Genomic DNA, 25066 nt, shown 5'->3' on the forward strand with positions numbered 1-25066 from the left:
ACATTGTTTTTTCAGTTCAATGTATTTTTTTAACCCCCTCCTCATACTTATGAAGTTTGAGGGAGGGGGTCGAGCACCCTCTTTCAGTTGGAATAGGAAATTAAAATTCTTCCAGTATTTTAATATCCACAAGTCTAAAAACATTGAGTGCTGTCCTGTTTTCTAGGAGAAACCTTTTTTTTAAAGTGTATTTTTGAACTACCCTAATGTACTTTTCTCCGCACGCACCCCACCTCTTAGCCGTAGGCCTTAGGTTCCACCGCCCGGGGGGTCCGCGTAGCGGGCCCCCCGCACGGTTGAGTGCGGCGGTCGATAGTCGTATCATGCTACGGACGCGCTTGGTACTTATTGCGCCGGGGAAGGTCCCCGTGCTGGGCGTCAGCCCAGCTGGGAGTTTACCCCTTAATGTGTGGGTCTTGCTCACCGTGAGATACGGTATATCTCCCCGTACCTCGTTAGTGTGCCATGACCCCCTACCCTAATGTACTAACACAAGTGAAGCAAATCACTGTAATAAACAATTAATGTAAATGTAGCATATCTAATTTTAGGGTTGCCATCCAAATTTTGCTTCAAAATAGTTGCTTTAGTAGCCTAATTTGTAAAAAAAAGTTGCCTAAATAGTCTCCTCAGCACAATGATTAAGTTGCATTTTTCACCCATTTAGTTGCTTTTTCCAATTTCTTTTAACTATTTACTAACTCAAAAAATACTTAGTGTAACAAAATCACACAACAGAAAATCTTAAAACATAGCTATTTATAGTAAATGCAAAAAAATAAAAAAATCAAAACTTAATTTCTCAGATCTAACATGTGTTTTAACATCATTCAACATTTTTTACTGGAACTACTACTTTGAAGTTGGTATTTAAATTTTTTTTAAATACTTAGAAATTCAAAAAATACATTGTGTCACACAATCAAAAGATGACTACCTATAGTAACTACAAGAAAATAAAAACTTATTTTCCCAAACATAATATTTTTTTTCAAGATTAACTTGGTTCATTCAGCATTTTTTAATGGTACTAATAATAATACAATTTAATGAAGATCTTTTTTTTAAAGTCAAGACAAAGGAATTATAAATTGAGTTTGAACTTGTAAAACATAGTCATGAGTCTTCAAAGTATTTAAGTTAGGAGACAGTATCGACACTTTCCCATGCATTTTAAATTGTCAATACATTTAAATGTTGATTTTTTTTTTCAATGCTGATCGTTGTTTTCTGTATTTCAAAGTCTAGTCGTTTTTAAAAATTAAGAACTGTGAACTAAAATGAGACAGTTTTTTCATACTACTATTTAAATGTAATAATTAAGCAATAGCTGTATAGGGAGAGTAATTAATGTAATAGGTAAAATGGCTTCTGAAATAAGCCAAGTAAACAACAAACTAGTATAGGGGAGGGGGGGGGGGGGCACATGTGAACATGGCACCATGACAACGTCAAGCAAAACATCTTAAAAAATTCTTAAATAATGGCAGGGCCAGTTCTACTTCTTAGCCTAACTTTTAGGGCAAGGACCCAGTTTATGTTCCTGTAGTGACAGGTTTTTTGTTTTAGCAGATGCTGATGTAATGTTATCAGACTTCTACATGTGAAAACATATTTTAAATTACCTAATAAGCTAAACTTAATTATTGCAAACCAATACATGAACATTCAAGTAAATTTATGAGTTGTTAATTGTTAAATCAATTTTCATTACATTTTTTTATATTTCATATTTTAGTGCTATTAGTGATCACTTGAAGCAGTTTCCAGCTAAAAGGAGTAAATTTTCATTTTCATATGAATTTCTCCTAGAGTTCAATTTTTAGTTACGTTCATTTCTATGTGAACTTCAAAAAACAAGAAAATTAAATTAGAGTAGCTTTGAAAATATTTATTTTGGGAATAAATTTGAAGATAAACAAGTTTGCTAGTTTGAAATTTCGTTTTTGTCCGAAAATACGTAACTAATAACAACTTAAGAACAAAGCTTTAAAAAAATAAGAAATTATTGAAATAAAAATCAAAATAAATTGCTTTAAGATGGCATAAGGGGCATTCCACGGTATTTTGGACATTATGTAGAGTCCGCAACGTGACCTTTTTTTGCCATAACTTTTTAATTTACCGTTAGATTTGCAAATTATTTTAATTTGATTTGGTGTGTTGGTAGGAAAAGATCAAAATAAAATAATATGCTAATCAAACAGTAAATTTAAAAGTTATGGCGAAAAAGGTCACGTTACGGACTCTACATAAATACCTTGGAATACCCCATAAGTTAAAACATCTAAGACCATTTAAAAACATTAAAACACTAATTGGATGCTAAAAGATTAAAATTTCGAGCGCGGCAAGACATTTTCGGCGAAGCACGTGTTCAACGCTTGAGTGTTTGTTCTCTATATTTTCATTTCTATGTGAACTTAAAAACAGGAAAATTCAGTTCAAGTAGCTTTGAAAATATTTATTTTTGACATAAATTTAAAAGTAAGGAAGTTTGCTAGTTTTAATTTTCGTATTTTTACGAAAATACGTAACTAATAACTTAAGAGCAAAGTTTTAAAAAAAAACTAAGAAATTATTGAAATAAAAACCAAAATAAATTGCCCTAAGATTGCATAATTTAAAATATCTAAGACCTTTTAAAATAGTTCAAACACTAACCGGATGCTAAAAGATTTCAATTTCAAACACGGCATGCAATTTTCGGCGAAGCACGTGTTCAACGCTAGAATGTTAACAAATAAGAACGGCTTTAGTTTTTTGCCGTACATATTAGGATAACTTAAGTCAAAGCACTGGAGATCATTATTAATAATGCAATTTTATTACAGAAAATGCATTTTGCATTTGAATTCGACCTCAGTAGATCGACACGTTCGCCGTGCGGCGAAATGCTATTGGCTGAAAACTGTCTGATGCAATCTCCATAGTGTGTTGGAATGCAACTGATTGGCTCAAAATCGTTCTTTCTATTTTTTTTCAGAGAATTTCATAAAAGATGAAAAAATAATCGCTTTTTATAGCAAAGAGTCGCCGTTTTTTTAAAAATAGTCGTTTATGGCCTGTTTTTTTGCCAAAAAAAGTCGCCATAGTCGCCTAAGGTAAGAAATAGTCGCAAAAGTCGCCTTTTTAGTCGCCAATGGCAACCCTAAAATTTTCAATAGCGAGGAGCCACTGATATCTGTATTACAAAAATAAAGTTAATTGCTAAAATAATCTGAACTAAAAACTTATGAAATCTTAAACTTTTTCAATTATTGCCTTCTACCCCTCCAATCCGTTGAACTCAAAGTGCTTTTAGACTTTGGCCTGTAAAAAAATCATGCATCTTTTAGCTTCACATATTTCCCCTGTTTGTTGCTCATAAAACAGGAGTGCTCCCCCCCCAAGTTCAATGGCACAACCCCCCCCCCCCCCAATATTTCTGAATGCCTTAGCGCTTTTTTTATTTTTAACCCTCTTTTCCTATTTATTTTTTTAACCTATTTATTTATTTTTAATTATTATTGTTTTGAAAGAAAAGTGTGCTCGCTCCCCAATAAAATACACACACACAGATGAAAATAATAAAGTAAAATAATATGAGTAAATAATTTGAAAAAAAAGTAAAATAATTAAAAAATCCCCCCCCCCCCCAAAAAAAAATTTTGATGGCGCAACTTGCGCCATAATCACTCCTGTGGGCACCCAGTCATAAAGTTAAATTTTGAGCATTGATCAGAAACTTCTCTGATGTGCAAAATTTTTTTTAATCGGATTACTTTTATTTTGAAAGAAAGAAGCGCAAAGGAAGTCTTTAAATATCACTACCAAAATACTAAAAGATTAGCGATACTTCTGTAAAAAAGAAACTTTCCAAGTTTAAAATTGTCTAATGAACTAAATTTACCGAACAAAATTGTTTAGAATAATACGATTTCATTAATTAATTTAAAGAAATAATATAAAATATGAAAGATTATTGCAGCTCATTAAAAACTTCAGTCGCACTCGCAGACAAAACAATGTACTATGCATCATAACAACTTCAGAACTGCTGACGTAAACAAGCAGCGTTTAAACAGAGCCCGCTCAAACGAGGAAGAAAAAAACCTTCTGCGCATGTCCGCCGCCGACTGCTATGGCGCACGTGTCAATAGCAGAGAGTTGATAAAAAGAACTGCAGGGGGAAGAAGAAAGAGGGGAATGACAAAATGACGAATGGGAAGGGAATGGCGGCGAAAAAAAACAAGGCTGAAAGTTTTTTTTTTTTTTTTTTTTGACGTCATAGACCGCGGGCCGCGCTAAGAACGATCGGAAATATGCAATTTCTCATTTTCCCTGACATTTCCCTGATTTTCGACCATTTTCATTTTCCCTGACAATTCCAGGTTTTCCCGGTGCGTGGCAACCCTGTATTAAATTATGCTTTTAAATAACATGAATACTAAATTTAAAGTGAAATGGGGATTTTTGTAGATGTAAGCAAATTGGTAGCAGCAAGAAAAATATACTGCAAAGGAAAAACTAAATAATAAGGAGTGAATTTGCTCAAAGTTTCGTGCATTCTCCAGTCTGTACCAGAAAAGTAGCTACAAAAATTTACTTACTAAAATCCTACACAAAAGAAAATCAATATATATTGAAAATACAATATAAAATAAGTAGGTAGTAGGTATAGGGTAGCACATGTTAAAATAACTTCAAACATTAAAAATAATTGAAATAATTTCAAGATGCAAAAAGATTGAAATCTGCTGCAATTTTTGGCAAAGCACGTGCTTTGTTGAACATGCAATGTGGAAAGCTTCTAAAAAATTAATTTTTACTAAATGAGTTATTAATTGGAAAAATTCTTATTCCCTGACATTGGTAGACTAGAAAAGGGCGCCATCTGAGAAGAAAGTGAAACTTTTTGATGATTGACTGAAAAAAACTGCAAAAAACGGGAGAAGATCGTAAAAAACGGGAGTCTCCCGTTAAAAACAGTAGAGTTGGCAAGTATCCATAATCATAGAATGAAAATTAAATAAAAAGCTCACATCTTAATTTTCATTATCTTATCTCAGTCAGTGGACTACTTTTATTTAGTTCAGTCTCAATTCTTTTGAAACAGAATTAAATCGGCCACAAGATTGATTTTTTTTGGAGTATATTTAACCCATTTGCTTTCAAGCATCTTGTGCATTTCCACTATCTGAACTATACTTCAAGTTTCCTAATAACGACTGTGTTGAGACCATAACCACGTTCCAGCAGCAATGGCTGTGTTAAGGCTTTACTATATTTGGTAATCTTTCGTAATAAAAAGCATTTAGTATGCTATTTTCTTGAAAACAGTTGAAATAATTTTATTAAATAAGATGATTTATGATGGTAGCACATTAATAACTTACCAACTTTTTTTTCAGCACTTTCTCCAAAATTGGAAAATTTGTACTTTCAGAAATTACTCTTGCACCCATTTCTTAATTTCTTTTTCGGAAGCCTCAATAGACCAAATTGTAATGCGTTAATCAATTTCTTCTATTGATACTTACACTTATTAAATTATGCATTGTTGGAATATTTTTCTTCACTTTTTATAACAAATAAATAATAGTAGAAATCTGTTACATTAATTTAAATACTGCTTGCGCACACACTAAATTTGAGAGTTAAGTATTTCATATAATCTCAAGACCAAAATTGCGACTTTAGTAATGCCCACCAACAATAAGCTCAGATGACAACCGTCCATGGACAGCAGCTTTTAACTCCATTATTTCTGGGGGAAATGACTTGAAAAATTACAAAGTGTACTCCAAAACATGAATAAAATATCCTGTAAGTTTGAACAAATTCTGATTAAGTCTTATGATAAGGAATTTAGGCTTAGGCACAGGGCCGAGCTGTCCCTATGTGCAAGGTCGTGGCGGCGCACGACGGCGCCGAGATCTACCCTTTAAAAATGCTCCAAATGGGGGAAATCCCTCCAACCAAAAAAATAAATTTGAACTTTTTCATTTTCTCTTATGTTGAAACTATACTGCTCCTTAAAACTAGCTATCCGTCTCGCCGCCTATATAAAAAGAAAAAAAATTGCCTTGTGTCTAAACATGCTATTCAAAAGCAACTAAGTCTTTTTCCCTGAAAATATGCGATACTAATTTGTGTATAATACTAGAATTTTTCTTCCTAATGTGGAGCCATGAATGCTATTTCGAAATGTCTATAGCACTGAAGGTTGAACATATATGAGCACATGAGGCGGAAGAAATTAGTGTTTCCTCCATTTTGGTTCTCGCGGTGAATAGGATGCATTATAATTTGTGCAATATGTCTTTTCATGATTTTTAACTATTGTTCGGGGCAATTCTACTTCATGTTATCATGCATGAAATCAGTGGTTGGAAAAAACTACATTTTTTTTGTAGCGAACTACAACTACTTTAACACAAATGTAGTTAACTACAACTACTTTTTTCAAAATGTAGCAACTACAAACTACTTTTGAAATGTAGTCGCTACTTCGCTACTTTTTAAAAATTAAATAACATACACACCGTTTGAGATTGAATGAAAATATTAACAGAATTTTCAGATTGATATATTGGCTCATTTGAACATGGAATATAGCTTTAAATTATTTATTCTTTCTTCCTTAACTGAAACGATTCGTCAATCGAAACATTTTTTACCAATTGCACGAATATTCCCTGCAAGAAAGGATTTAAAAGTGGAAGGAGTTCAACCTTCAAATTTTTAATCCTTTCCTGACAGTAAATAGTATTTCATTCAAGATGAGCAACTCGGCTACTTGAAATTGAGATAAATCCAATCGTAATTTAATTTAAATTTTACATAGACTAGACATACATATACATGAAATTGATTTAGATGATGAAGTGCATCAACAAAAGAGAAAAACTTAAATTTTCATTATATGAGTTAATTTTAAAGGAACTTATATTTCATAGTTAGGGATTCATAGGATAACATTAGTTATTTCATAGGAATTGATTGCTTTTGAGCTTCAAGCTAGGGTTCCAGACCTGAACACCATCTGTTTTCTTATGCCCCTGATAAAATGAAATAACAGCATTTTTCTATTTTGCCAATAACCTCAAAAAACTCACAACATTTAATAATTGACTTTTAATATGTTAATATATCAACACTCAATCAGTAAAAAAACAAAATAAAGAAAAATGAAAAATATCCCAATCGGTACTACTAATTATCCGAAACATGAAACATAACTAAAAATGATTACTTTACTTCAATGTGCAATTTTTAACAACAGTGGACTAGGGCCACAACGCAATTCGACTAACGCGAAATGTCTATATAGAGCGAGTTTTACTCGAGGAGCGAATTTTGCAGCTGACACGAATTCCTCACCTGCTACACGAACATTTTCTTAACGCAAGCGCAGGGCTTATATCACCTTCTTTCTTGGGTACTAAATATTAGTTCGACTGCATGTGCAAATAGCATTAATACCGAAAGCTTTTTGCTTAATGGGCAAAGTTTGCAGGAAACGGGAAAAAAATCGTTTCTTTCTTTTCAAGCCATGCTCTATTCAAGGCGAATATTGGGAAAATGTGAAAGTTTCTATGCCAAACAAAGTAATGGCGTCAAACAGATACAAGACATGACGTCAAAATTATATGTTAGAGGTCAGCTCGAATTTTTCAGTCTTACGAATCTGATCGGTGCAACTTTTACTCGTGTAAGACTTGCACCAGTCAGATTCGTATGAAAATGCGTTTTTTTTTAAAATAACTTGATTCAAAAGTAGTTTCCAGAAATCGCTACAAACTACTTTTTTTTGTAGCGAACTACTCGCTACTCTACTTTTTTAAAAAAGTAGTGCGCTACACTACAAACTACTAAAAAATGTAGCTACTACAGTAGCATCGCTACTTCCAACCACTGCATGAAAATAATACAGTAAGCCAACTTGCTTTTTTTACTTGTGCGTAATATTTATGTATTGTTGACAACACTTTAAGTAAACTTTTTAGTTTCAGAAGTAACGACTTGACCATAATTACTCGATTCCCCCTCCCTTTTCTACAACAGCTTTGGACAATGTATTTGTTTCAGAATCAGGTATCAAACCATTGCATTGTAAACGATTCTGTACATTTCCTTTATAACGATTTTACCGGAAAGGATTTCAGTTTCAGATGTCGAGGTGAAACATCCTCTATACTTCAATTTGAATACAAAATCAGAATCTCGTTGTCATGTTTTGACAAGCACAAACATTTGATTAATATTAAGAGATGAGAGAGTTTAGAGCTTTGATATTTAGAATATTTTCTTTTTCCAAAACGCATTAGATTATCGGAGGAGCTACTGAACTCGAAATAACTTTGAGACATGAAGTAAAAACATATACTAGTGTCCAAATTTAAATATTTACTCATTGCTTTTTAAATAAATTAAATGCCAAAAGTATTTTGTTCCACGTCATATTTGTCCACAAAACCTCACTCCAGATGTTAGTTACATTTTCCTCGAACACCACTGCATAAGGGGGCTCAATAGACATTTGCACGACGGCGCCGATCAGGCTTGGCGCGGGCCTGCTTAGGCATTAAAAGTTTATTTTTATAGATTTAATAACTTTTATGTTTCTTTATCTTTATAAGCAAGGTAGACTAATATTTTAAACAATACTTAAACCAGTGGCATAGGCAGAAAATTTTTCTGGGAGGGGTTTTCAAAACCGAAAATTGTAAATGAATGGGAAAGAAAGCAACAACGCGTAATTATTCAATATCAAAGAATTTTTACAGATTAGTTATTATTCAAAGTAAATGCATAAAAACAATTTGCATTAATAGCACTATAAAACTAAGAAAGTGGGAAAAGCACAGAATATTTATTAGTTTTACTTTAATCTTATACTCATGTTTTGTGTATTTCACGACATCATTTAAAACCGCCTCAAATACATTCACGTCTTTATGAATGTCAAATGCAAGCTAATAACTGTTTCAATGAGAATTGGTTAAGAACCTCAGAAAATCCGGTGCAGTAGGCTCCTCTCTCAAGATGTCCCTAAAACGGATTTGCACAGTGATAGAAGTGCTGAGGCACCATGATACCCTGTAGAGCTTTATTGACATCATTTTAGCTATCTTATACCAGTGAGGTGATCATCATGAAATACAACTTTTTATATTTAAGAATGGAAAAGTTATTTCTGACTGCTTCCTGATCATTAAAAGCAGTACCATATTTTGTTTAAACCTATTCCGCTTGGAAAAGCTCAAATACTCTGCTTTTTTCCCTTGATTTTGATGGAAGAAATAAATGTGCTTGTATTCTGGGAGGGGTTTTAACCCCTAAGTCCTGAAAGAAAAATGACCATGAAAGTTTATGTAGTCCTCAGAGAAAATGGTATTAACTTAAAAGGACTTTACTATGCAATATGAAACAATGTCATTCCTTTGCCAGTAAAAACATTATTTGCTAAGATGCTGATAGTTAATGGAAAAATTTGCCAAGTGAAGAACATAAAACTGGAATTGGGTTTAGCTTTTGAGCTTATTCCCGACTCACTATCCAGAAAATTTCAATAACATTATTTTTTATTAATAAATTTATACATTAATTATGTAACAATGTCACAAAGTTCAGAAAAGTAATTATTGTTTTAAAGCTCTTATTTTACTAAAAACAAAGCACATTTCTAAAATTAACAAATTTGAACGCAGTTGTCAATTACTTGAACTCAAAAAGAACTTTTATTACAGCTGACTATGAAACTTCAGATGCATAATTAGTACTGGAATTAGAAAAATAGTAAAATGAAATAATTTAGGACAATATCTATACTTAAAGAGGGTGAAAAATAACTTGATGATGGGGAGTTCTTCCACTAAAAAAAGGGGATAGCCAGCAAAGAATGCAGTCATATATATATTTCTAAATAACAAATACATGTGCAATTTTAATCGCAGAATTAAATACACTACTGTAGAATTTAGGCAATTCAATATTTATAACAGAACAAACTAGTTAAATGTAACAAATTTATTCACAAGCAAATAAAGTTTGTCACCTTATAAATATAAGGAATCCTAAGCTTCTAATGGAACAGAAGTTTAATGACGTTTGAATGACTTATTTAGAATTACAACTACAATGGTTCTACAAACTTAACTAATGCATGAATAAATGTATTACAAATGGAACAAAGTTAGAAAGTTCATAATAATGAAAATTTAAATGTGTTCCTGGCCAGGAGGCAAAGGTTCACCAGCATCTAAAAACACTTTCAGATTCAGTTTTTGGCTGAAAAACAGCAAGTACATCCTTAATATCCTGAGATATATGAGCCTTTTGACTTTCAGTGAAAGCCTCAACGTGCTGACAAAGAGGCTCCCGTAAATCAGGACAAGTTTGCAAAACTTCCTCCAGCTGAGGAGCTGGCAACTGAAGTAGAACTTGAAATGACTGTGGCTTAGTTCTTTGACAACACTTCATAAATCCCTCCCAGATTCGCTTTTGTTTCCAAACTTGCTTCAAGATTAAGCGTTGTAATGTATTTGTAACAAATCCCAAAAGATGGGGATAGTTGGCGAGTGACTGAATAACTGTACGCATCAATAAAATAGGGAATGGATTTTGTTCCATCAATTGTTGAATAACCATGGCCAAAACTACTTGAGTATAAACATTTTTTTCTTCAAAGCACAATGAGGTTGCTTTAATAATGATCTTTAGATTGCACTTAGCAGGATCAATATTATGAAGGGCTACCAACAGTTCAGCAGGAGACACAGGACTGGAGAAGTTACTGGTAAGAAGGCGATGGAAAACTTCTTTAACGACAGTTGGGTTTAGTTTGATAAGTTCAGGCAATGCTGCTATTACTTCTCGCTTTGTAAGACCATTTATAATAGGAATGAGAAAACGAACATCTGGGACACGTTTATGATAGAGATCACGGACTCTGTCAACCAGTTCAGCTGATGGCGGTGCTTTATCAGTTAATATGTGAATGATTCTAGTGATTAAAGTTTCTGCACCCTTCGGACAATTTTCTACAAACAACAGAAGCTCGGGAGATGCCATGCTCATTCCCTTGACGGGAGCTTCTAGCGCACGAAGAATTGTCCTCTTAATATCTGCAGTGGCTTCCACATACACTTGTCCCAAATCGTGAATAAGACGATGATTAATGGGAAGCAAAGCTAAATATAAATGTAAACAGACTTTTGTCAACTCTTCTGACCATGCAACAGGAGGTTGGGCAAACAACATGAAATCAGATGCAGGAGGTTGAGGTAGCAATAAAAAATTTTAAGCTTCTTAAAGCAAAAGCTTCGATAAATGATTGCATGTGACCAGATTCATGCAATTCTACTCCAGTTTCAACAGCTTTTGAACGTACATCAACATTTTCATGAAGAGTTAGATCACAAATAACACTTAGGAAAAGCAATTTCTTGGGTGGCCTCCGAATCGTCATATTCTTAGCTATTTGTAAAGCTAAAGTAGTAGCACCCTCATCAACACATATCACCTTTAATGATTCAGCCATGCCTTCTGTAATGAAAGGTGAATCCAAAAAGAAACGGCTAAAAAGAACGCGATTTTGCTCATCATTTTCAAGAACACCAGCAACCAGATTATTAACGGTCACCTCACATTTATCAATAGGCCCTTCCTGTGATCCTTCAAATCCTCTATAAGATGCATACTCTTGATATAACCAACTAAAAGCTAGTTCCAACCTACCACGTGGGTTTTCAAGAATATGATGTTTTAAATCCACTTCTAAATCACCCCGAAACTGAGTCGCTAATGTTGTTAGAATTTTTGTTCTCACAGCAGCAGCACCTCGCTTAGCAATATTTTTTTCAGCATTCAAAATTCTACCATAAGCAGACCGGCAGAAGGCATTCGCTTCTGTGTCACTAAGAGGCTTGCCAACGAGCTGCAAGTCGAGCTTTTTTGAAAATCTGTTTGATTTAGATTGGGAACCCCCACTAGGTAACAGAACAAGAGCCTGTTTCTTAGGTTTGTGATCTGTCTTTCGACCAAGAACAGTTTGAATTTGCTTTGTGGAAGCTTTATCTTCATCATCATCGTCGTCGTCATCACTAGGTTCTAATTTTTCATTTTCCATCTCTAGCTTATATTCATCAATACCTTTACCCAGACCAACTAAAGTAAGCTGAGTAGCTAGTAAGCGAGATAAATGACGTATTTGAGGTTCAGTACCAGCAGCAGCAATTGGAGTATATGTTGACTGGAAATGAGCAGGCATCATATCAGGTAAGTTTAGCATGCTAACCAGGACTAAATCAGCAACATTAGTACTGCTAAATTTTGGAACCAAGTCCTTCAGCAGTAATATCTATGGCAGTATTCTTTGCCTTCAAACTTTTATCAACAACTTTTAGGTTTAGGATCAGTTTTACCAATTATTTCTTCCTCCATTTTGGGTCTCTTATTGAAAACCTCGGGATCTTTCGCAACACCGTTTTTTGCTCAATTCTACTGCAGGAAAACATTTACTTATTTGCTGTGGAGTAAGCTCCTAAATCTGATAGCATGATTGATATACGTGGAATGAAACTCAACAGCACCGGGATGCTTTACTAGTGTGAAAAGGTGTAATTTTAAATTTTTTCGAACACTGCTAACTTGAGATTGGCTTAGTGTTGGAGGCAAATTTGCATGTAATGATTCAAATGCTTGGAGCACTTTTGAGAAGAATTCAAATCTTTTTCTTCCAATCGTAACTAAGACTTGCATGCACGAAGTCAAATTAACACAAGAAACATGTGAAGCTCCATGGAAATCAACAATTTTTAAAAAAATGTCTTTAGCTTCTTCTTCCATTTTTCTCGGTCTAAATATTTTTAATATTACTGGAATGTCATCCAAAGATAAGTCCTTGACTTTTGGATCTGTGTATTGGTCTTTAAAGGTTTGTGTGAGAATGACCTTCTCCATAAACTTCACTGTCAACACTCGAATACCCTCGTTATCAGAATCTAACAAGGAAATTATTTTTGCTTTAAGTTCACTCATAGAAGCCCAAGTAGCTTCCATTACTTCATCAACAGTTTTAGCATCACATAACCATTTAATTGCAACAGTATATAACTGTGTAGTTGTTTGTATTACTTTTTTCTGAACATTAATATTTTTGTCCAACAACATCAAGTTTAAATTTCCAATCACTTTAGGCAGTATTTGGGGATCTTTCTTACAAGCTTCTTCAATGAAATTAACAACAAATTTTCGGACTTCAGCATTTTGATCATGCTAGAAAACTTACTACTTCATCTAAAAAAATTATCCAGCAGTTTTGGCTCCTTGTGAATGATCAGTTCATGTACAATTTTTAAATTTTTCAAAGCTGCTCCTTCCTCTTTGGGAACAATAGCTTCATTCAGAAGCTGAACAATTCTATCGGTAGTTGCAGCCTCGTCAACAGTTTCTTCTTCAACAAAGAACTGTGCGGCAGTGCTACGACGACAATCAACAGCTTTCTTTTTTCCTTTATGGGAGGATTCACCTTCAGCTGAAAAGATATAACACCTGTTAGGAAAATGGAAGCTCACATGGTATACACAGGGGCTTACAAAAGTCCTGCACCATATACCAAGCTCTTGCTTCCAACCTAAAGGTGTTATAAATTTTATCCTGACAAAATCTCGGTTTTCCAAAATTTTGGTTGCAGGAACAATTTATATATTTTAAAACAAAAATGGCCAAGACTTTTGTCAGCCACTGCAAATCAATCAATAAAAATATAAGAAGCACCCTGTTAGAAAGCAGTGGTTTGTAAATAAATTATCTTTATCAATACATAAGAATTAGAAATAATTAAATGTATTAATATTAGATTAGTTCAGGAATGAGTGGCCAGAAAGCAAAAAAAGAAGAAAATCTCATCAAAAATTCCCAGAAGGGGACTACACTAAAAAAATTCAACATGAGTCAGACTTACTAATTTTAAAGATGAGCAATTAAACAGGCAACTGACTGACATTTTTCAAAGCAAAACCATAAGCATTGTCATATTCCATGCAAAATATACATTATTTTCAAAAACTTGCTTCAGTGTTCTTTTTAGGCTGAATTTAATGATGTAACTGAATTCTCAACATACTCTGGTTTATGTTTGAAAAATAATTTATAACATTGTAACTGAATGACATGAATGCAAATCAACATGTCAGTCAGTTACATGTTTTCAACTAATATTTAAAAATCAGCTTAAAAAGAACAATAAACAGGGGGAAAAGATTTTGAAAGTAATGAATGTTTTGTGTGTAAAACAAAATATTTATGAGCGCCTCAAAATGGCATTCAGTTACCATGGAATTGCCTATTGTGTTAATATTGCATTGTTTGTCTCAAAACACAATATTCTAGCATTTTCCAAATTTATTATAAAATCTCAGGTTTACCACAAGAAAGAGAAGGGACCTGAATTAGTTGGCTGTTCAATAAACACTTAAAAAATTATAAATTTTCATTAGTAATAATAAAGCTCAAAGTCTCTCTGTCTGGAAGATGTCTGGATCTCTGTGACGCTCATAGCGCCTAGACCCATCGATCGATTTTCATGAAATTAGGCACAAAGTTAAGTTTGTAGCCACAGGGGTGTGCACCTCAAAGCAATCTTTTGAAAATTCAATTTTGTTCTTTTTCTATTTCAATTTTAACATTTTCCAGAGCAAAGTTATAATAAGATGAACGAGTAAATTACGAAATTATGACGTCGAATGGGAGAGCAAATGAACATAGCCAATGGGCGAGAAATTCGTCATCCATTATTTGTAAATATACCAGGCGAACCAAAAGACCTTTTAATTTTCTACTACAGGCAGAGCCTTGCGGGTGACACTAGTTTGTAATAAAAATAGAGAGCTTAGGCTTTTCTTTGTAAAATTTATGATAAATAAACCCGAAACCTCTTGGAACAACTTTTTATTTACAGATAAAAAATAAATTCAACATTTTCCGTTCTAATGCTGTAAAATTGTACAGAGATGCAAAATTGAGTAATTTATTTTTAAGAATTTAGTTGAATCAGTTAATCAGGACAGTGAAGGTGTTCTAGGTGAGGATGCATATGAGCATCAGGTTAGCTGTAGTTAAGAATTTATTGATAAAATAATGAGTTCATTTAAATATTTAAAAAAAAATTAACTATTACTCCATTTTCAGGGGGGCTTAATATTATTCATTCAAGTATTTTTCAAAAAATTAAATACCTTCAGGGCTCTATACAAGGGGTGGGGATCCCCCATAGGGTTCAACCCCCCCCCCCCTTAAAGTTCGGTTTGGTTTATATTTGAAAAAAATTCCAAAAAATATTGTTCCAAACTTCAAAATGCCTGTCATATGTATATTAATTGCATGAAACGCTTTCAGTGAGTCAAGCCTGGTTTTCAATAATTTACTACCTTCCACAAATCTCAGCATGAAAGTTTTTAAAAACTGCCCAAAATAATTTTCTGGTTTTCTGAATATTATTCTTTCAATGCATCCATATTAAAACAAAAAAGGTTTGTGCTTGGTTGTAGAACTCAGGATTTGCAACAAAGAAAGGAAGAATGACCAGGATGGCGAAAGATTTTTCAGCTACAGAAAAAGGATAAGAGGATTTAAATTAAAAAGAGGACCTTGGGAAGACCATTCATAGTTAAACCCAGAGAAGCACCCAAGGCAAATAAGCTGCCTGCTGCTAAATTAAGACAATTTGCTAACTAACCATAAGAAGTATTTTTAGTTTTTCTAATTAACAGGTGAAAACTGGCTGATTATAAATAATCAGCTAAGTGACCGATGAATCATTGCATACCTAGTTAAGCCTTTTCGATATTCATTACAATTAACATAGCCATTAAACAAAATTTTTCACATAAACCAGTTTATAAAGAATGCATAACTTAGAAGTCATACGGTAGTTCCCCTCCACCCTAAACGCTTGTTTTTAACACATATTTTCAACCCTAATATGGTAGTTTCTAGCTACCCTACAGCCTTAGTTCAAAAATATTAGAGGTTTGCCCAAATCATTTATTAGTATGCTATATGTCTAAATCATTTCTTCATACATATATATTTAGTTGTTCTGCCACCAAGTTATTGTAACTGTCTTCAAGTACAGTTGAGCCTACTTAATGGAATATGCAATTTGGCACATCAATGCGATGAAGCGGAATGCTCCATTATCCGGGGCAAAAACAACAAATTAACGGTGTAGTGCACTGGAAATTTATTATATTAAGCGGGATACTCTTTTATCCAATATTCCAATAAGCGGGCTGGTCTGTATGTATAAAAATGAGTAAGAAAATATTTTATCGAAGTCACCACACCCAAAACCATGCAAATGCTGCTTAAGTGATAAATACAATGAATGTAAATTTGAACCTGATTTACTGAATAACTTAATGTAATCAACAAATGTATAATTTCAGATTCATACAGCTATATTTTCAAAATGAAAAGACTCAATGAGTATTTTCAATAATAAAGATACAAGGAAATATTAAAGCAATTCAGTTTTTAGTTTTTTTAGTTTTTAAAAATAAAATATTATAATTTGTGATAGCACGTGTCAAAATAGCTTCCAGTTTCCAAAAGTATCAAAATAATTCCAATAATCAAATTTTCTCCAAGTACTTTCCAGGGTTCATACTCTATTTGGATGAAAAAAATTCCATGACTTTTCCAAGACTTTTTCATGACTTCAATGAAACTTTTCATGACCTTGTTACACAAAGAGAATAGCACTATTTCATAGCTGCCAACCTCAAGATAAAAAAATAGGAGCAATGAAGGGAAAAAATAGGAGCAACGAGGGTTAAAATAGGAGCAAGAAATCGCAGCCATTGCTAAGCCTTCCTTCTGTACCACAACCTTCTATAAGTTTTAAACACCACTATGATGCTTTTCTGAATTTTCATGTTTGATTTTCAGCAAAGCTACAACCAAGATTAAAATAAAATTATTTTACCAAAAAAAAAAAAAAGCATCGTCCACGTAGCTACATAATGAAAAGTAAAAAAAACATAACTGTTTGATTTAATAAAACTGCAATCTCTTTTTTAAATATTTTTAATGCATATACGTGTATTAAAAATGCATTGCATAAGAACATATTGAAGAATAAAATACATAATTTACTTCTCGTGCTTGGAAGTAGAGTTCTTATGTATAACTTCATAGTAAAGATCAATTCTCAGGAATTTTCCAAGTGGCCACTAGACCCCAAAACTTTAGTTTCCAACACTATCGCTAAATTTTGAAATACAAAATGGGGGGGGGGGGGTTAAAACTTTCATAAATAAATAAATGAATAGGACTTAGCACATTCTAAAAGAGTATTATTCAATACTTTTTTTTACACATGGAAAATTTAAGTTAAAATAGGTTTCTGATCTTTCTGCAAAAAAAGAATAAATAAATGAGAAGCCAACAGGAAACAGCAGTTCAAATGAAATAGCTTCTACAAAGCCTCCAAGACAATGAGGATCAAATACAGATAAAATTTCCCTTAAAAAAAAACATTTTTTTCTTTGCATTGTATGTTATTTTTAATAGTTTGTATTGAGATAAATATACAATTCTATTTTCGGAAACTTAGGCGATTAATAGTCTCGTCTACTTACATTTTGCGGATGACCAAACATGGCGACTACGAAAAAAAAAAAGGGTAATAGATTTTTGAGTTAGTTGCAAAAAAGTAACTATCAATAATTAATAATCCTTAAAAACTATAATTTAGACAAAATAATCAGTATATAGTAGATTAGCATCTAAACCAATGAGGATAAAATAATATTCTGAAATTTTTTTTTTAAATATTTCAAGAAAATAATTAAGAATTTTTCTGAAAAAAAAAAGGCCCATTTTGAATTATTTTCAATAGTTTGCATTGCAAAATGCATCTTATTCCGTTTTTGGAAACTAGGTCATTAAAAGAGACTTAAGTGCTTAAATCTCACAAAATGACCAAATATGGCGACTAAGTCAAAAATTAGGATAGAAATGCTTGAACTTGTTCCATACAAATAACTTAAATCCTCATGAAACTACAATTTAATTGAGAATATTTAGCACAATAACTTCCAAAGCAGTGAGGATAAGATGAAATTTTAAATAGAATGATTTTTTTCATTTCTCAAGAAAATTATTTAAAATATTTAAAAAAAAAATGTAGCACATTTTACTTTACTTTAATGATTTTTCAGTTAAGGAAAACACCCAAATCTCCTCTGTCTTTGAAAACTTAGGCACTTAGCACCGTCGACTTCCATCTTGTGAATGACGAAACATGGCGGCAATGTTTTACACGCGTGAAGCTGAAACGCTCGATCAAAAACAGTGTTTATCCTGATACTAATGCTTCCAAAGCATCAAATTGTCTTCTATTTTGTTGAGTTTGTACATAATTCCTGCCTTCAAGGATAAGGAAATTTCATCTGAAAACGAAAAGTGAAGAAAAGTCGAAAAATCGGAGTTTTTTGGAATAAATCGGATTTTCGGAGTACGCAATAAAAATCGGAGAAACTCCGGGAAAAACGGAGCACTTGGCAGCTCTGCTATTTAATCTCAAACTTAGCAATATATGGAAATGAGCATTAGCAAAACATCTATACGAATGCCTCAGCCTCATTGAAGCACTTACTCGTAATGGAAAAAATATAAGTGCACACTTAAAAAACTAAACTATTCTTATTTGTCTTCATCATATAAATTTAAGTAAAGCAAAAATGCAGTGAAGCGAATATGATGATGCTTGAATGTCTGATATTTCTTTAAAAACAGGCAGAATGATATTGAATGTGAAAAAGGTTGAATGAGTCATCACTAAGTTTCAATAAATTTGCTTCAAAAGTTACCTTTTAGTGTCAACAGTGCCTTTAATCCACGTAACTTGACAGTATTTTGGTTCTTTAAACTAAAGCCACATAGTTTAGTTCTTTATGTTTTTCTAAACCAGATCTTTTTTGAAAAAACCATTCAGTAATGAATCAATCTTCTGATTCAAAAGTATATTTGTTTTGTTTACAAATTTGCATATTTTCAAATGCATATAAATTAATAGGTTCAGAAATTCCAGAACACGTTTAATTCCGGACATTGAACTTAGCAGTGGGTCGCATGGAATAGTTTTGCATGCCCTATGTCTGGCACTCCTGTTTTAGAGCATCAGAATTCTTCTTTTTCTGTATTCTATCTCCTGACTTAAGATCTTTATTTTCTAAAACATTCAACAAATTAAGATAAACTCTGATAAATTTAATAATAAAGTCCTTACGAGTGATGGAATCAAACTCGCATGCAATTGAATTGCTTTTTTTTTGAGTGGGAGTAGCAAAACTAAGAACATGAAATTTTGCTACTACAGAATATGAAACATAAGAAGTGTTGAAAATAACAGAAAATTCAAAATAAGTGATGTCCAGGAAGTAAAATCACATCGCAAAAAATGGAAAGCGGCTGCAACAGAAGTGGATGCAATGAGATTTCAAAATTCAGATTTGATTTTTGGATCATTCAATTTTCCACCTTTAATAGCTTTTATGCGCTATACTGTCAAATCACTCAAGATTTCTAATGCTCCTTTAGCTACTGTTCCTTTCTCTTTATCCAAGAAATTTTTCCATGACTTGAAATAAATTTCCATGACTACTTTCAATGAAAATTTCCATGACTTTTCCAGGCCTGAAATTCTGTTATTTTTTTTCCGTGACTTTCCAGGATTTCCATGACCCGTACGAACCCTGACTTTCACTGTTGGCATGTTTTCCAAAAATAAATTTATTGTTTACTAAAACTAACATAAAATATGTTGATTGCCTAAAATATTTACAAGATGCAAAAAGATTGAAATCTCAAACACAACAAGGAATTTTCTTTGAAGTCTGAGTAAGTGCTGGTACCAAAAAAAGAAAGAAAGTTTGTTATCATTAAAATCAAACAGAAAATAAGCAAATCTGAGGTGGTGTTGTGTGTCAAAATAACTTCTGATTGCCAAAAGTATCAAAATATTTACAAACTGCAAAGAAATTGAAATCTTAAAAACGACAAGCATTTTTCGGTGGTAAGTTTGATGTTGCCATGGTTCCGAAAAAAAAAAAAGTTATCTATTGAAATCAAACATAAAATACTTCAAAATAACTTCTGATTGGCAAAATAAAATATTAACAAGATGCAGAAAGGTTACACTCGCAAACACAGGAAGCAATTTTTCGTGATGCTTCATGTTGAAAACAATTTCAGAAAAATGCACAGATGAAATCTTCTTAAAAAATTTTAAAGCATATTTAATGATTTTCTGCCAATTTAAAGCACTAAAAAACTCTCTTTTTAAAAGTTTTTAATCTTTTTCAAGCAATTTTCAAGGTTTTTCCAATGCATACAATCCCTGGAAAAATAATTTGAAGTCATAACTCCTCCCCCAAACCTCTCCATTTGCTAGATTTCCATGCTGCAACAGTTTAAAGGAGGAGCAATGACATCAATCTGGAGCAAAATAATACCGGAAAGTCAGGTTGAAAAGAAGAAAGGTACCTCTGTCGCATGTTTGGAAGTAACAGACACAGTACTTTTTAACCTAATTAAAACTTTTAAAGTTTGATTTTTAAGAACAATTAATTTTAAAAGCGGACTAAACGGACCAAAACTTTAAAACAGGGTTTGTACTCAATTTCGGAAATAAAATGAAGGAGTTTTGAAGGAGTACTAATGGGCTGCCCTTAAATGATGTTGCACTTTTTCTTTTCAAATATTTGACCCCTTCCTTCTTTGTCACAAAGTGTCACACTTTATCTTACTCCTCCTCTTGTCACAATGTCATATTTTTTATAAACATACTGTTACAATAACTGTGTGATGTTACTTTTTGTCACCCTCTTCTTCTTGTCACAATTTCATGAACTCATCCACCCCTCTCAAGGCATGACATCACTTGTTGGACGTTACAATATCATAACTGCGATTTGCTAAACAATTGTTTTTTTTTTTAACACAATCACTTCTTAATGTAGTACATCTGCTTATGTATTTTTTAAGTATTTAAATAATAATTAGAAACACTGACATTTGCAGATGAGAGTATGGAGAGGGGAAAAATCAGCCAAGCACCATTTAAGCATGGTCTACTTTATATGTCTTAGTCATCTAATAATATTTTCACCTTCAACTTGTATAACTTCTATGATCAGGGCTCATAGCAAGTGAGAAAAAATATATAGGAATTTAAAAGGAAAAATATAGGAGTTTGATAGCAAAATATATAGGAGTTTAAAAGGAAAAATATAGGAGTTTAAATGGAAAAATATAGGAGTTTTGTAGAAAAATATATAGGAATTTTGAAAAAGTGTAGTATCAAATATGTTTGGAGCACTGTATAAAAAAACAAAGCGACAGTATCAATACAATTTTATTTTGCATGAGTCACAGATGTGAGAGTAAATGAATTTTTGTACCCACCGTCACTAAAAAGAATCATGTTTGTTTAAGAAAATTTTAATTCAATTAAAAACTGTGTGTGCAGTTTTCTTTTTTTTTAACATGGAATTCTACATACAATTTCAGAGAACTTACGAGATATCATTAGAAGATTATACCTCGCACCCAAAATATCCATTCTCAGATTATTTTAAAAATTTAATCACAAAACAGTATAAAAAAGCAATTACAAAATTTAGATTTTAATTTATGTGCTTCGAAAAATGCATCTCTTTTTAATTGCTAAAACTAGGTAGTAATTAATTTAAACACCCTTTTTTCAATGTCATCAATCTACCCGTAGTCCTTGGTATTGGTACCTCATCGTTTCAATGCTAACATTAACGAAAAGTCCCGTCGACTCCATGTCTCGAGACAATCGTTACAAAAAGTGTGCAACATTGTTCCACTATTTACAGAAAAAAAACTTATTTTACTAAACAAAGTCAAAAAAAAAAAAAAAAAAAAAAAAAAAAAAAAAAAAAAAAAAAAAAAAAAAAAGACTGCTCTAATGCATCACGTTTGTCGGAGAGAGAGAGAAATGATCAGTCTCATATGCTCAATTCATTTAAGCAGCATGTTTGATTTTAATTCTTTTTTAAGGATTTGCTTCATTAAAGTGGCCGATCCAATTACCCGTCACTCATTCTAATGACATTATCCATAACTTACAGTTAATGTGTGTGTATATATATGTATACACATGTATCAAGTTTGAATTTGACCTAATATGCCAGACGAAAGGAGTGTTAGAAGAGCCCAAGTGGAACATAGAACTATCCATTATCCTCTGCAATTTGTAACCGTAACCGAGAAGATAAAAAAAATGAGCCAAAAAAAACCAAATTTCTGAGATGAGGACCAATTCCTGACATTTTTGGAAAATCTCCACATAAAATGGAAAAATAATAGGAATGTTTTTCCATGGATACATATTTGAAAAAAGCAGACAAAATCCTATAAAATGAACGCAGTGGTTGCGGCACCGACCGTCGGAGCTGGATTCGGTATCCGACCTAGAAACTTGTGCATGCGCAAATCTGACACTTTCAACGGTCCGTCAACGTTACGGATTGACACGCCTCCTTCACTTCGCGTGGCGGTTCCAGCTAGCGACGCCACTAGTTCCAACTACTTCCGACCATGTGCGTGCGTGCGTGCGTGGTTCGTGTAAAAATGGCTAGCATCATGGAACGCGGTGCGAGTTTCAAATCGAACATTGAATATTCGAAAACTGTTTAAAAGAATTCAAAATGAATAGTCTACGGATTTCTTCCCTAGAATTTCGCGCTCGAGGGCATGAGTCAGAGTTCGGAAAACAGGGTGGCGACAGGAATTGTGAAAAAAAGTTCCCTGACTTTTCCCTGATTAAGTTCACCAAATTTCCCTGATTTACGTTACCAATAACAATGGGTTTTTTTCTTTGCTCTACTTGAAATCCATTGTATGTTTGCATAAAATGCAGTATTTTAAATGTTTTAAGTTGTGTAAAGTTGTTGAACTAAAGATATATTTTTAAAAGATGTTACTTTTTTAATAAAATGATTTAAAAAAAACATATCAAGTCAATTTTTTTGGAAAAAAAACCCCTACAAAACAGTATATTAAATTTTTCTACATGGAAAGATCAGAGAAAATTAAAAAAAAAAAAAAAATACTTTACTTCCAGAAACCACTTAGCATAAGAATTTTAAGAAACTATTAAAATTTCCCTCAAAAACATGTGTATTTATGATAGAACTAAAAAGTAATTGAAATTATTTTGAACTAAGTTTCCGAACAGTATAATAATTGTTGCAATAATAACAAGTACTAGTGAAAAAAATAGAAGTAATGTAGTTATTCTTATATAACTAATTGACATATTTATGCAAAACAGATGAAACCATTTGACATCCATCCCATAGAGAACTTTTCTCTAATCAAGAATATAGGTTTTAATGAATGAATACAACATTTTAACAATAAAAAAATAAAGATATTTAAAGTAAGAAAAACAACGTCAAAAAAGCACAAATTGCCGATTACAGCAGACACATGTTTTGGCGTTTCAGGGAAAGCCTTTCTCAATGCAAAAAGTAATGAGCTTATGAACGAAAAGACATCAAGACATCCGACAAAAGATATTTACTTAAGCACACAAGTTAACTCTATTTCAAATGATTTTAACAGTATGTAATGAAAAAAAATCTTAGATTGCTTTTGGAACAAACAACTTTGAAATAAAAGAAAAAAAAAAACAATTTCAAAATATATAAAAGAAAAATACAACTTGGTTATAAAATTAAAGAATCACTTAAGCCTGAAGAAAAGAAAACCTTTATAATCTGTGGTGACAAAAAATAGTATAACGGCAAAAAACAAAAGTTTAGTTCAATTTTAGCAATTAAATTAAAAACGCGAAGAAGTAATAACTTTTAAGCTTTTATCAGCATTAATTCAAAAACCAAAGATTTCTTCTTGAAATCGTGATTACAGTACACTAATTACTTCGAGACAATGGAATAAAGGCAAAGGAGCTAAGGCATTAATGAAGGCTTCCTCTTTGCCTGTATGGTTGTTTATTTTACGTAGCATTGAAAGCGTAAAAGGAAATTTTAAGCTAGGTAAAATAAACAACCTAACAGACACAGAAGCAATCCTAGGAAGTTCATCCTGTGGTTAATAAGTAAGATTCAATAATTTGATGTTGAGGAAAAAAGATGCACAAATATGCGGCAGTGTATAATCGCACCTCATTAATTTTACTTTTTTTTTTGAACAGATAATTGGCGGAAAGTGCGTAGGGAATTAAAGTACTTAATTTTGTAAAGCAAAAAAAAATTTTTTTTTTCTTCACAAAATCAATTTTCCCTGATCTGTCGCCACCCTGGAAAAGAATTCCTGCCGTATTATACGACCGGCGGTGACACACATCGGTTAGTCGCCGTAAATCTACCTTAATTCTTATTAAATTATCGCTAAATATAGTATTTCACTGGAAATTCATATTAAGTCTCATATTATACATCCGACCTCCATAGAATTTCATAAGGTCTATTTGAATCATGTCCGACCCAAAGCAGCGTCACTCGAGGGCATGGGTCGGAGATGGTCGATGTATCGCATCGAATAATTGAATTATGATTAAAGCATAATTACAGATCGTGTATGCCGTTTTAATATCTATATTAATTCCAGAACTATCATTTCGCTCGATGTATATATCTTAATTTGCGTAGTCGGCCATACATATTTCGTCCGACCGCTCAGCATGGTCATTAGGAAAGTATCTTAATTTGTGTGGTCTGCCATACATAATTCGTCCGACCGCTTAGACTCATTGGGAAAGAATCTTAATTTGTGTGGTCTGCCATACATAGAGGCCTAGTCTCTGCCCAATACGTAAAAATTTAACGCATGCAACGCCCACCCGTGATGTCACTTTTACGTACGCAACAAAATTCGCTAGTCTCTGCCCTTTCTTACCGGACGCAAAAGGCAGCTGCCAAAACGCGAACGTACGGTAAATTAACGCCATGATTTTTCTGGCGTAAACCTTTCGTACGTACGTTTAAGAGTCAAAACAAAGATGGCTGCTGTATTCGCC

At 32.8% G+C, this 25066-nt stretch overlaps 2 protein-coding genes across 2 annotated transcripts in view; both read right to left on the reverse strand.

Annotated features, from left to right (window-relative positions):
* The window catches only part of LOC129222018 (40S ribosomal protein SA-like), a 46250-nt gene that overhangs the window by 11935 nt on the left and 9249 nt on the right, over nucleotides 1-25066 (reverse strand). The gene's annotated exons all lie outside the window — the stretch shown is intronic.
* On the reverse strand, nucleotides 12204-13515 carry LOC129222019 (symplekin-like). The gene has a single exon (XM_054856435.1). The coding sequence runs from the start codon at nucleotides 13156-13158 to the stop codon at nucleotides 12508-12510; it is 651 nt and encodes a 216-aa protein (XP_054712410.1). The 5' UTR covers nucleotides 13159-13515; the 3' UTR covers nucleotides 12204-12507.

The sequence above is a fragment of the Uloborus diversus genome, chromosome 5, assembly GCF_026930045.1.
Source record: "Uloborus diversus isolate 005 chromosome 5, Udiv.v.3.1, whole genome shotgun sequence".
Taxonomy (NCBI): Eukaryota; Metazoa; Arthropoda; class Arachnida; order Araneae; family Uloboridae; genus Uloborus; species Uloborus diversus.